The sequence below is a fragment of the Papio anubis genome, chromosome 11 (genome assembly GCF_008728515.1).
Source record: "Papio anubis isolate 15944 chromosome 11, Panubis1.0, whole genome shotgun sequence".
NCBI lineage: Eukaryota > Metazoa > Chordata > Mammalia > Primates > Cercopithecidae > Papio > Papio anubis.
Window position 1 is genome coordinate 67,924,924 of NC_044986.1, and position 12,150 is coordinate 67,937,073.

General features: G+C 51.7%; 1 protein-coding gene across 9 annotated transcripts in view; it reads left to right on the top strand.

Moving 5' to 3' along the window:
• Positions 1-12,150, top strand: part of CDH23 (cadherin related 23) — a 419,373-nt gene that overhangs the window by 32,108 nt on the left and 375,115 nt on the right. For all 9 annotated transcript variants that reach the window (XM_021943382.2, XM_021943384.2, XM_031652259.1 and 6 more), the window contains exon 2: positions 11,728-11,799. In XM_021943382.2, coding sequence (XP_021799074.2) covers positions 11,733-11,799 — 67 coding nt within the window. In that variant the 5' untranslated portion in view covers positions 11,728-11,732. The remainder of the gene's footprint in view (positions 1-11,727; positions 11,800-12,150) is intronic.

Genomic DNA, 12,150 nt, shown 5'->3' on the forward strand with positions numbered 1-12,150 from the left:
TGAATAATGATGCCATAGACATTGGTGTACAAATACAGGTTCCAGTTTTTACTTTCAGTTCTTTTGTGTATATTCCCAGAAGTGGAATTCCTGGAGCATACAGTAATTCTATGCTTACTTTTCTTTTTAGACGGAGTCTCACTCTATCACCCAGGCTGGAGTGCAGTGGTGCAATCTCGGCTCACTGCAACCTCCACCTCCTGAGTTCAAGCTATTCTCCTGCCTCAGCCTCCTGAGTAGCTGGGACTACAGGTGCATGCCACCACGCCTGGCTAATTTTTGTATTTTTAGTAGAGACAGGGTTTTACCATGTTGGCCAGACTGGTCTCAAACTCCTGACCTCGGTCAATCTGCCTGCCTTGGCCTCCCAAAGTGCTGGGATTCCAGGACTCAGCCACCACACCTGGCAGGCTGTTTGTATATCTCCTATGGAGATATTTGCCTCCTTTCGAATTGGGTTGTTTGTTTTGTTTGAGTTTTAGGAGTCTTTTCTATATTTTAGGTATGAATCCCTTATCAGGCATGTGATTTGCAGATATTTTCTGTGGGTTGCGTTTTGACTGTGCTGATAGTGTCCTGTGACACACAAAAGTTTTTCATTTGGATGAAGTCCAATTTATCGATTTTTTCCATTTCTTGCCTGTGTTTTTGGTGTCATATCCATAGTGTTATCAGTCATTGTTATCTCGATAAAGCTGCACAGCAAAGCACCACAGCAGTCATTTGTTCTTGCTTATGTGTCAGGGGTCAGCTGGAGGGAGGGTCAGCAAATCTAGACCGGGCATGACTGAGCTTGACTCTAGGCTGTGTGTGGGTTCCGTCTGCTCACTTTTCTGGGGCCAGGGGTCTGCATGGAGTGTGTTCTTCTCAAGTCGAATGGCAGGAGCTCAATAGACAAGTCCCTCTGCACAAGGTGCATACTTGTGCTACTGTGGAGCTTGGCCAAAGTGAGTCTCACAGTCAAGCTCAGCATGAGAGGGGGGAGACCCCTGCATGGGTGTGGATGCGTCATTCTTCTGAAGACGAGTGGAGGGCTGGGATCGAGAATCTGATCAAGCCCAGTGATGGCCAGCAGGTGGGAATGAGCTGGCAGCTTTGAGGCTGAGAGGGGCTAGTGTGGCTGAAATACAGTGATCGGGGACAGGGAGAAAAGTCATATTTAGCAGGTGTGTGGAAGATGTTCGTTAACTGAATTAATCAAAGGAAGGGATCGTGACTGACTGGCTGGATAGAGATGAATGTGCTGAGATGGGAAAGGCAAGGACTGGAACCTATTTAGGAAAGAAATCAGCTCACTGCCAGACCTGTTAAATTTTAGACACACATGCTAGTGGGCAAATGGCTGTATAAGACGAAGTAGACTCTGCTTGCAAGGATCTGTGGGTCTCCTGGCAGCAGGAGGATAAGGGCATGGCCAGTTGTCCCACGCAGCTGGGATAGATGCCTCCAACAATGTAGTAAGGATGAGGGGAACTCAGTCTCCTGCTCCAGCAGGGTTCCACGGCGGCTTCATAGATGCAGGGCATTTGAGCTGTAAGGTGGAATGTGAAAGGTGGAGCCAGGGAGTGCTCCAGGTGGAGGGAGCCACTGAGTCAGGGCACAGGGAGAACACAGGGTGGGTGACTGGCAGTGACCCCAGTGAGAGGGTGGGTGCAGGTTTCAGCAACATGCCAGGCCTGGGCTGGGGTCTGTGGGCTGTTCCCCTGCTGGTGAGCCAGGGGATAGGAGGAAGCTGACTTTGATCACTCCATTCTTGTCTATGTGCCCAGTGGGGCCTGGGGATATGAGGATCAGGAGCCTCCTCTATCTTTTTGGAACTCAAAAAAAAAAAAAGGTGAGAGCCCAGTGATGGCAAAGCTGTGGGAAAACCACTTTTTCCTCATTGTTGGTGGTGGAGGGGGTATAACTTAGTGCACCCTCTTTGGAGGGCAACTTGCCAACAGCTGTGAAAATGTGAAAATTTCGTGCTTCTAAATGCACCACTACGCACAGACATAGGAACAAAGATATTTGTCATGGCTTTCGTCGTCAAAGCGAAAGATTAAGAATAGCCTAGGCCGGGCATGGTGGCTCACGCCTGTAATCCCCACACTTTGGGAGGCTGAGGTGGGTGGATCATTTGAGGTCAGGAGTTCGAGACAGCCTGACCAACATGATGAAACCCTGTCTCTACTAAAAATACAAAAATGTTAGCCAGGCTTGGTGGTGGGCGCCTGTACTCCCAGGTACTCCCAGCTACTCGGGAGGCTGAGGTAGGAGAATCACTTGAACCTGGGAGGCGGAGGTTGCAGTGAGCCGAGATTGCGCCACTGCACTCCAGCCTGGGTGACAGAAAAAAAAAAAACAGCCTAAATGTCCATTGGCAGAGGACTGGTTAAAGTATGGTCCCCCCTATAGAAGGACACCCTGTAGCTGCTAAAAAGAACAAGCAACTCCGTATGTACTGAAGTGAAACAGTCCTCAGGATACATGGTCATGTAAAAAGCTAGGAGTCGGATAGCATGAGTACAACTCGGATTTTCTTTAAAGAGAGGGAGGGGCCGATGTGCTCATATGAATATATAGAACTTCTGGAATGAGACCTTAAGGGTTGCCTCTGGGAAGGAGACGTGGGGTAGGGAGACAGGAGACTGGCCTCCTGCTGTACACTCTTTTTTCAGTTATTTACTATGTCCGTACATTGCTCCCCAAAAGAATAAAGTAAAATAAAATATGTCTTCTGCTGAATGATATTTTTAAAAGAGTCGGTGAGGGGAACTCAGAGACACCAGGCTTCACATGGGGGAGGCTGATGCCTGTGGCTCCCCACCCTGGGGGTCTCAGGTCGTGCCCTCCCTTGCCACCCCAGGCACCACTTCATGGATGCTTCTGGGAGGGATTCAGAGGAGGGCACAAGAACAGAATAGCCATGAGGTGGTCTTGTCTCCTCTTTCCATCACAGCAGCCTCCCCGGTGGTGGCCTGGATAGTGTGAGCTTTGAAGCGTGGTCATCGGTGGCCTACAAGGGCTTGGCCATTAGCAGCCCTAATGGTGTCGTCTGCAGGCGCCTTCTTGCACGCACGAAACTCTCTGTGTGTAGCGGTGGTGAATAATCCCCAAATTGTATTTGATTTCTGCAGCGCATTTCAGTATTTCTATTCAAAGTTGAGTGCATCTGATTTTATGGGAATTCATAACAGTTCAAACTAAATTGTGGCACCCTGCTGTGAAAATCTCTCACTCCCGAAAAACTGAAACACTGCCCAGATGTCCCCTCCTGCCCTTTTCCTTCCCCCTGCTCTGTTCTCTCGTGTCCCCCTGCCTGCTGGGCCAGGAGGCGTTGCCTGTCGGCAGGCAGCAGTGCGCCCTCTGCCATTGTACCTCCTGAGCGGGCTGCAGGAAGAGATGGGAGACAGTCACGGTGGGGCCCTGCCCCGGGAGTTAGGCCCAGAACTGCCTATTTCCCAAAAGAGGGGAGTGTGCCTTGCTCCAGCAGAGACAAGGAATGTGGCTTTCCAGTCTAGGACACCAGGCTTCAACAGGCTTCGTCTTAGGTTTTTTTTCCGGGATTCAGAGGTGTTTGGTGAAACCCCCACAGGTCATGGGGAGCTTTTCAAGGAATCTGGCTTCCTCCAGCCTGGGCAAAGGAGTGGGACAGGAAGGAGGGGCCCTCCAGGGTTGTACAGTGGGGTGGAGTGAGGGCATTTTGTGGATGCATCTCCTGGAGGGAGTGGCAGAACACAATTGTGTGAGGTAGAGCACAGAAGCGTGTTAAAGTGTATTATTACATGAAGTGTGTTTAGAGAAGTGTGTGTGTGTAAAGGAAAGTGTGTGTGGGTATGTAGAGAACTTATGTGCACAGTGTGTGTATTTGTGTGTGTGAGTGTGAAATTGTGTAGGTATGTGTTTAGAAAGTGGAGTAGTGTGTGGAATTATGTGAATGGCCTAATGTAAGAAAAGAGTGTGTGTGTGTAGTGTAATAGGTATATGTGTATGAAGTGTGTGGGGTGTTTGGAGCATATGCATGTGTGTGTGTGTGTGGAGTGTAGAGTGTGTGTGGTAAAGGAAACATGTGTGTGGAGTGTGAAGTTTAGAGAGAGAGAAGGGGAGTGTGTGTGTACAGTGTGCAGTGTATGTGAATTAGTAATGTGTCTTGGCGGAACCATGTGAAGAGTGTAGGTGTGTAGTGTGTGCATACAGAAGATGTGTGTTTGAGAGTGTGTGGGTGAGTGTGTGTGGGAGGCTGTGTGTGGTGTGTTTGAGTATGTGTGAGAGCATGTGAGTGTGTGTGTGAGACTGTGTGTGTGAGAGAGTGTATGAGTGTTTGAGTGTGTGTGTTAGAGACTGTGTGTGGTGTTTGTGAGTGTATGAGAGTGTGTGTGGGTGAGTGTGTGTGTTTGAGTGTGTGTGAGTGTGTGTGGTGTGTGAGTGTGTGTAAAGGTGTGTCAGAATGTGTGTGTGTATGTGGTGTGTGTGACTGTGTGTGTGTGTGCACTTTCAGGCACAAGCTTTTCTTTCACACTGTTGGTCTTCTACTGGGGAAAGGAGAACCCCTCAGTATGTGGCCAAGCGCCAGCCCTGGGCCTTGTCTCCGAGCCTGGGGTTTAGCCCATTCTGCTGCTCGTGGCTGCCTGCAGGTGAAGCATGAGGGAGCCCTCCTGGTGGTGGGAGCAATCTGACCTCCTGGCCTAGCGAGGAAAGACCCAGTGGGGCTGGACTCAGGGGATGGAGAGGCAGGGCCTCTCAAGCTGGGACCCACTGCCCAGGGTAAAAGGAGCTCCATGTCCCTAGAAATGTCTGGTAGCAGCCTAGGGAGGGATGTCAGTCAGAGGACCGCCGAGGACCCTCCCAGTTCCCAGAGTCTCCCCTGGTGTTTGCACCTGGGACTCTGGGCTTCAGGGAGGATCAGGAGAGTGCGGGAGAGAACGTCTAATCAGGGTTGTCCACGTGTTCACAGGCTGTGGCAAGATTTTGGTAGGGTGGACATAAGCGAGGCCACTGATATCAACACGTTGAATGCTTATTATAGAAGCTAGGCGGAATGCAGAAACTAGGTAGAAGAAAATAAAATTTCCCATGACCTCACCACTCACACAACACCCCAGCTTCACCCCACAGTGCCGTATGTGCACACTCCCCTGCACACATTCACACACTAGGAATCCACACACCATCCCCTGTTGCTTCCTAGGGACATCCCACAGTTGAACCAGTCCCCTGTTGGGTATCTGTCATAAGTAACGCAGCAGTGGACATCCCTGTGGCTTGGTGTCCACGTACAGCCATGGCGATTTCCTCAGCTGAGCTTCTGGAGGTGGAATTGCTGGGCCACAGGGGATATGCGTTTTCAGGCTCTTTGGACAATTTTCAAAGGTGGACTGCTTCTCCGCCCGGCTGCCTCAGCTCAGGGGTGTGGGAGCCCTGCTGATCTTGCCTCTCTGGCGGTGGTAAGCGCCACCTCCCTGCTGGTGGCTCCCATGCTTCTGCTTCCAGCCTGGCCTGGACCTTGGCTGAGCATGTCCAGCTGCCGACCCACTGTTGCTGCTTGGTTGTCAACAGCCATGCCAGACTCGCCATGTCTCAAATGAACTTCTGATCTTGTCCCTCAGCCAGCTCCACCTGCAGCCTCTCCTGTCCTAGCTAATGGCAATGCCATCCTCCCAGGTGCTTGGGCTCGATTCATTCTTGCACAGTCATATCCTCACCAGCAGAAAACCCTCTCAGCTCTACCTTGACATATGCCCAGAATCTGCCAGATCCCACACTGCCCTGCTACCTGGAGCCCATCATCTCTGCCTGCATCCCGGCAGGAGCCTGGACACCAGTCTAGCCACTCCCGCCCATACCCCCTACAGTGTATCCTCATCACAGCAGCCAGGGTGCTCCTTGAAAACTGGTTATTCATATCACATGTTTCCTCACAATCAGTGGCCTACAAAGTGTCTATGATGGCCCCTGAGATCTCTCTGCCCTCATCTCCTGCAGCTCTTCCCACTGTGTACCCTTTCCAGCCACACTGGCCTCCTCATGCTCCTCAAGCACACTAGGCACGGTCTTGCCTCAGGGCCTTTGCACAGGACACTCCCTCTGCCTGGAAGGCATTCCTCCCAGGTATCCACATGGCCAACTCTCCTGCGAGTGCGCGCTCAAGTGTCACCTCCCCAGTGACCCTCAGCTGGTTCCTGTGCTGCCCCTTCTTTCCCAGGGCACCCCGCTCCCGACATTCTGGATGACTCACCCACCTGCTCTATTGGGGTTGGTCTATCCCAGGCAGTCTCAGCTCCCCCAAGGTACGGGCTTTACCTTGTTCCCTTCTGTGTCCCTAAGCTCTAGCACAGTGTCTAGCACACAATAGGGCCTGTCAGGGCAGACGTGTGCAGTGTGGCCAGACCCAGCTGGATCTCCCACTGCCGAAAGCCTCCCCTTGCAGCTCAGTGGCTCTCTGTGGTGTAAGTTGAGATTTGATTGGACTTGGTGGTGACTTGGGGGGTGATTCCTATGTGGGTGACTCCATGGATGCTGTCACTGAACCACCTCTCAGAGCCTCCCTAGCCAGCCCTCATCCCAGAGCTGGTCTGACAGGAGAAGGTGGTTAATGTGGGTGGGGCTGCTGCCCTAAATCTGAGAAATTCGTAGTCAACTTCCACCAGGGACAAAGGTGTCAACCTTGAGGGGAAGGTGGTGGAGGGAAGCAGTAGCGGGTGAGGAGCGGGGAGACTTGCTCACCCCGGATGGAGCATGCATTCTCTGATTGCTACTGGTTCTAGGGGCAATGCATGTGAGTTGCCAACAGCCTGGGAGGGCAGATGAAACCGGAGCCCACCCACCACCACGCTAGCCATCCGCCTTCTTCCTGGCATGTACAGCTTACCTCCTGCTGGCCCAGCGTACCTTGGCTGTGAGCATGCTGGAATTCTCACTGGGCTCGCTGAGTAGATGCCACAGGGTCTTGCCCAAAGACTTCCTATCAGGCGCCTCTGCAGGACCCTCCCCTGGGTCACATGTCTGAGCTCAGCAAGGGTTGGGGCTGAGGCTGGGAGCCTGGTCATGATGGCCATCAGAATGGAGTTCAAATCCAGACTTGACACTTATTAGCTGTGTGACCTTGAGCAAGTTGTTTAGCTTCTCTGAGCCCCAGCATATAGAGTGCATTGTATATCACAATGACTGGCATAGAATATAGACTCAGTAAATGTTAGAATTATGAATCTGACGTGTGTATAGCTTGAGCCCTGAAAGCTAGGAGCCCTGGGATTTTCTCTCTCCTGACGGCCCTGGGCAGTGACAGTCTGTTTCACTTATTTGAAACCTAGCACATGTTTCCAGTCACGGCTGTATGTTCTCATGGCCCTATGTCCCCCACTGTGCCTGGCACAAAGTTTGGCATGAAGAAGGATGTAGGGAATTGGAGTCTGAGGGCTTTGGGGCCTGGCTGTGTGTCGTCTTAGGAGGAGAGCTCTAAGCTAGCACTTGAGAGATTTGGGGGCAGCTGGCTGTGGCCCTGCCCCTACCTCTGGAGCAGGTCTCTGGCACCTATCCCAGGTCCAAGCAGGAAGCCCAGCACAGAAGGGTGCGTCTGTGTTTCCTGATCCAGTGGGGAGACATGAGGGTTGGTGGGAGCTCAGGCCCCATCCTAAGGGTGGGCCTGAAGATGGTGGAGGAAGCCACTTGGCTATGCTGAATGGGAGGTGAGGAGGCCAGGAGGCTGGGGAAGCAGCTATTGCACAGAGCAGAGCGAGGTCAGGCTTTCCCTGGGGACCCATGCTGCTCGCCGCGGCCCCGCTACTGAGGAATGCCAGCAGGCAAAGCAGCGTCGCTCACCACACCGAGGCTGGAGGTCAGGGCTTAGGAGTCTGTCTCTTCCTGCTGGCATCAGCCTCTGCTCTCTCTGGGCCTTGCTTTCCTTCCATAGCCAGAGGAGCCAGAGGAAGAAGATCTGTGACCTCAGGGAAAACCCAGCAGCAGGGTGGAGCCCTTCAGGCCCAGCAGCTTTGCTTTACCCTTTGGAGCCTGTGTCCCCTTGACCTAGTGTCGGTGCCACTTCGCCCTATGGGGAGGATGGAGGCAGAGTCAGGATGGAGCTGAGATGGTCCCTGCTTCCGGATGCTCTGGAGGCAGTCCCTGCGAATCCTGCAGAATTAGGATTGTGTGCATCTACCCCTGACTGTTGGATCTGGGCACTGAGGCAGGCTGATCGCCTCAGATGGGGAAAGGAGAAGGGCACTTAAGAAGAGAGGTTGGAGGCCCAGTGTGCCTGGCAGTGTTGGAGCCTGAGCTCACACTGTGGAAAGCGAAAGGCATTATGCACATATGTGTGTGCAGGCGCTCACCTCTTGGCAGATATTCACCCTGTGTTTTTTGTGTGATGGATATTATGCTCCATGAGGGAGGGATCATGTCTTCCCCTTTTACACAGTCAGGAAACGGGAGCAGCAGCATGGTGTGATGGAAACAGCAGGAGACTCTGACTCAGGCACACCTGATCAATCCTAGAGTGACCTCTCTGAGCCTCAATGTCCTCGTCTATCAAATGGGGACAAGAAGACCTACTTCATAGAGCTATTTTGGAAGTTTGAGTAAAAATAATACCTGTGAAAATCCTTGGCCTGTGGGATTGCCTAACAAGTGTTCATTTCCTCCCTTCCTTCCACCGCAAACTTCCTGCAACACCCAGCAGAATGGCGTGCTCTCCCCAGCTATTTGTGGATGATGTTCTTAGCAGATGTTGTTTAATTCTCATGACATCTGGTTTGGAATGGCAGAGGGCTGAGGTTTTTTCTGTAGAAGATACTCACTCACTGTGAGATGTCAGATTGTCACCTAATTGCCCAGTGCCTCGGTTTCTCCACTTGTAAATCAGGGATAATGCTAGTGCTGCTGGCTAGCTTCTTTGCAGGATATGATAGGGTAATGCAAGATAACAGATGGAAAGTGGTTTGAACGTTTAGAGAAAGGCATCTTGCTCAACCTTGCTAGTAGTTAGGGAAATGCAAATTAAAGCAGCAATGCTATACCATTTTTCATGTGTCCGATTGGCAGCCATTTAAAAGAGAGATCACTTCCAGGTGGGCACATAGGCCCCCTCATATACTGGTGGCGGGACGGCGAATTGCCACAGCCTTTTCCAGAAGATAATATGGCAGCGTCTAGTAAAAGTTCACATACACACTCCGGGTTGTATTTAATTGACCCAGCACTCCCACTGTTGGAGAACCAAACGGAAGAGCCAAATCCCAACACAATTATGTACAGAGAGATGTTCGCGGTGGCATTGCTCACGGGGGCGGGAATCTGGAAACATCCAAATGCCCATCGGTGAGGGATGAAGTCTCCATTAGGAAACATCCATACCACGAGCTATTATTATCTCCTAAATAGAAAGAGGTAATTCTAAGCAATGTTGGCCTGGAGTGCCATCTGTGGAATTTCTTGATGTGTGAAAAGCAAGTTGCTTGTATGTAGAGGGTAACTCCGTTATTCTCAAAGTAAACAGTACCCTCACGGCTCCGTACATGTGTGTAATGGGAACATATTTCTTGGGTGCAGAGAAAGGCCTGGTAGGATGCATGCCAGGCCCTGCATGCCAGGCCCTGCCTGCCCACTCTGGCCATGGTCATGTTTGACTCACAAAGTGTTCCTTACAAATTGAGTTATTTGCCAACATTTAAAAATTGAATTCATGTGAAAAGCCTGATTTCTAGTTTTTCATTGAGAAAAACAGAGGCTCTGCCACCCTGGGCCCACATTCCCTCTTGGCTGAAACACATCAACAGCTGTCACTTTTCAATAGAGAGCATGTGGCCTCCAACTGGCCATCATCCCCACCCACCCAGCATCACCCTCATCTAAATTCCCTGCTGGCCTTGTAGGCATTTCAGTTTGCAACCCCTGTGATAGGCTGTTAATATTCAGAAACTCAATAGGATGTGTAGGGGAAGAGTTGCCCCTTATTATGCAAATACGTCTTAGAATCCTTTGTGTTTTGTCGTGCATGGTGGCTCATACCCGTAATCCCAGCACTTTGGGAGGCTGAGCCGGGTGGATCACTTGAGTTCAGGAGTTCGAGACCAGCGTGGCTAACATGGTGAAACCCCGTCTCTACTAAAAATACAAAAAAAATGAGCCAAGCTTGCTGGCACGCACCTGTAATCCCAGCTACTCGGGAGGCTGAGGCAGGAGAATCACTTGAATCCAGGTGGTGGAGGTTGCAGTGAGCCAAGATCACCCCACTGCACTCCAGCCTGGGTGACAGAGTGAGATTCTGTCCAAAAAAAAAGAAAAATGAAAAAAAAAGAAAGAAAAAAAGAAGGAAAGAAAAAGCATATTTTATTCTTCAAATGACTATTGCATGCTTTGTAATTAGGATATTTTAATTATAATATTAGAAGGAAAGCAAAAGGGGACTGTGGACTGGACTGTTGTATGTCATGTTGGTCAGGAACCATCTGGTAGGGTCACGTCATTGTTCACTGGGGATGTGGGCTGAGAGGGATTGGGGCCCCTCCAAGTCCAGAATTAAGGACTCTGGGCTCTCAGCTCTTTCTTAATCCCTCACCCCTGTATGTTGGCAGAGATGTGGAAGTCTCTCCAAAAGTCCTTTCTTCCAGCTCCATTCACTGCCCTGTGTCTTTCCTGGTCACTTATTGACAAGAGAGATAGTACACCAGCTTGGGTCTTGATGCTGGTCTCTAGCTGGAGGTCTCTGAACAAATTGCTGAATGGCTCTAACCCTACTTTGTGAGCCAGGGAGATGGACACCCCCCCAGGCCAGATGCACAGTAGGTACACACTGAAGGCTGATGTGTGTGAGTCCGGCCCTGCACTACCAAGGCAGACAGTTCTGTAGGAGGTTAGGATTCCTGGTTGGTGAGCGTGGTCCCCCTGGTGTCACTGCTGGGCTCTAGGGAGGCCTGCTTCTGAGCCGCTGGAGGACCAGGGCCCTGATGGAATGGGACCAGAGTGGGGGCTGCTGCCATGTGGGAGAGAGCTGTCTACCCTCCCAGCCACCCTTAGAAATGGGATCTGATCTTACAGAACCTCTGTCAGCTGAGCCCCAGATCTCACTAGAGCTTAGCTCTGAGCCCTTCAAAATTCAGCTTTAGCCTCCACAGACTTGCTGTGAGGTCCTGGGCAGGTCACCTCCCCTCTCTGTGCCTCTTTGGACACCATGGCCTGCTGCATCCCTTCATATACAAGGTTATGGGATAATATGGTGAATATAAAAAATGAAAAACAGGAAGAGCTATGCTCATTGGGCGCTGGTGGTGGGCTTGGGCTTGTTGGACTTGTCAAGCCTCCTGTTTAGACCCCTGTCTTCCCAGGCAGTGCCCATCTCCTCAATGCTGTCCCCAGGATAACCAGGCTCTGTCACTCTTGGGGGATGTCGTCCTGGAGGCTGAAGGCAGCAGCCCCTCCCTCCATCTACTGAGCCTAGAATATGTCACTCTTTGCCCAGAGTTTGCTTGCAGGACAGCCAGTCCCCACGAGGGCAAAGAGGACCCGAGAGGCCCCAGCCCCAGTGTTTCACAGGCCACTGTGCTATACCCAGGATTGAACAATGTTAAAACCAAATGATACAGACCCTCTCTTTTTTCCCATGTGCTCCCAAACCCTCCATCTGACTTGATTCCTTCTCCTCCCTTCCAAGCCCCAGTTCTCTCTGGAGCTGCAGAGGTGGGAGGGGCTGAGGAGCAGACCCCCTGCTGCCCAGGAGGCTTCTCATCCTCTTCTCCTTCTTTGTGTCCCCAGGAGCCATGGGGTGCCATGTTGCTACCAGCTGCCACGTGGCCTGGCTTTTGGTGCTGATCTCTGGATGCTGGGGTAAGTCCAGTCCTCCCTGTGTCTACTCCACGGGCAGCCTCCGCACGGGAGGCCAGGCTGGAGGGTGTTGGGACTGGTGGTTCAGCTTTGTGCTCTGGGACTCTGGAGACACTGCCTTACTGTGGGACTGAGGCACATACTTCTCTCTCTGGGCCTCGGTTGCCTTCTGCAGCTCTCACAGGGCTGAAAATACCAGCTGTCCCCAAAGCCTGGGACACAAGAGGGAATGGGAGGAGCCTTGAGAAATACGTGAGCTCTCAGGGAAGGAGGCACCTGTGACCGCAAACCGTCCTCCTCCTGGGGTGCAGAGACTGGCCACAGCTCTGTTCAGTTCCACGGCTGTGTTCTGAG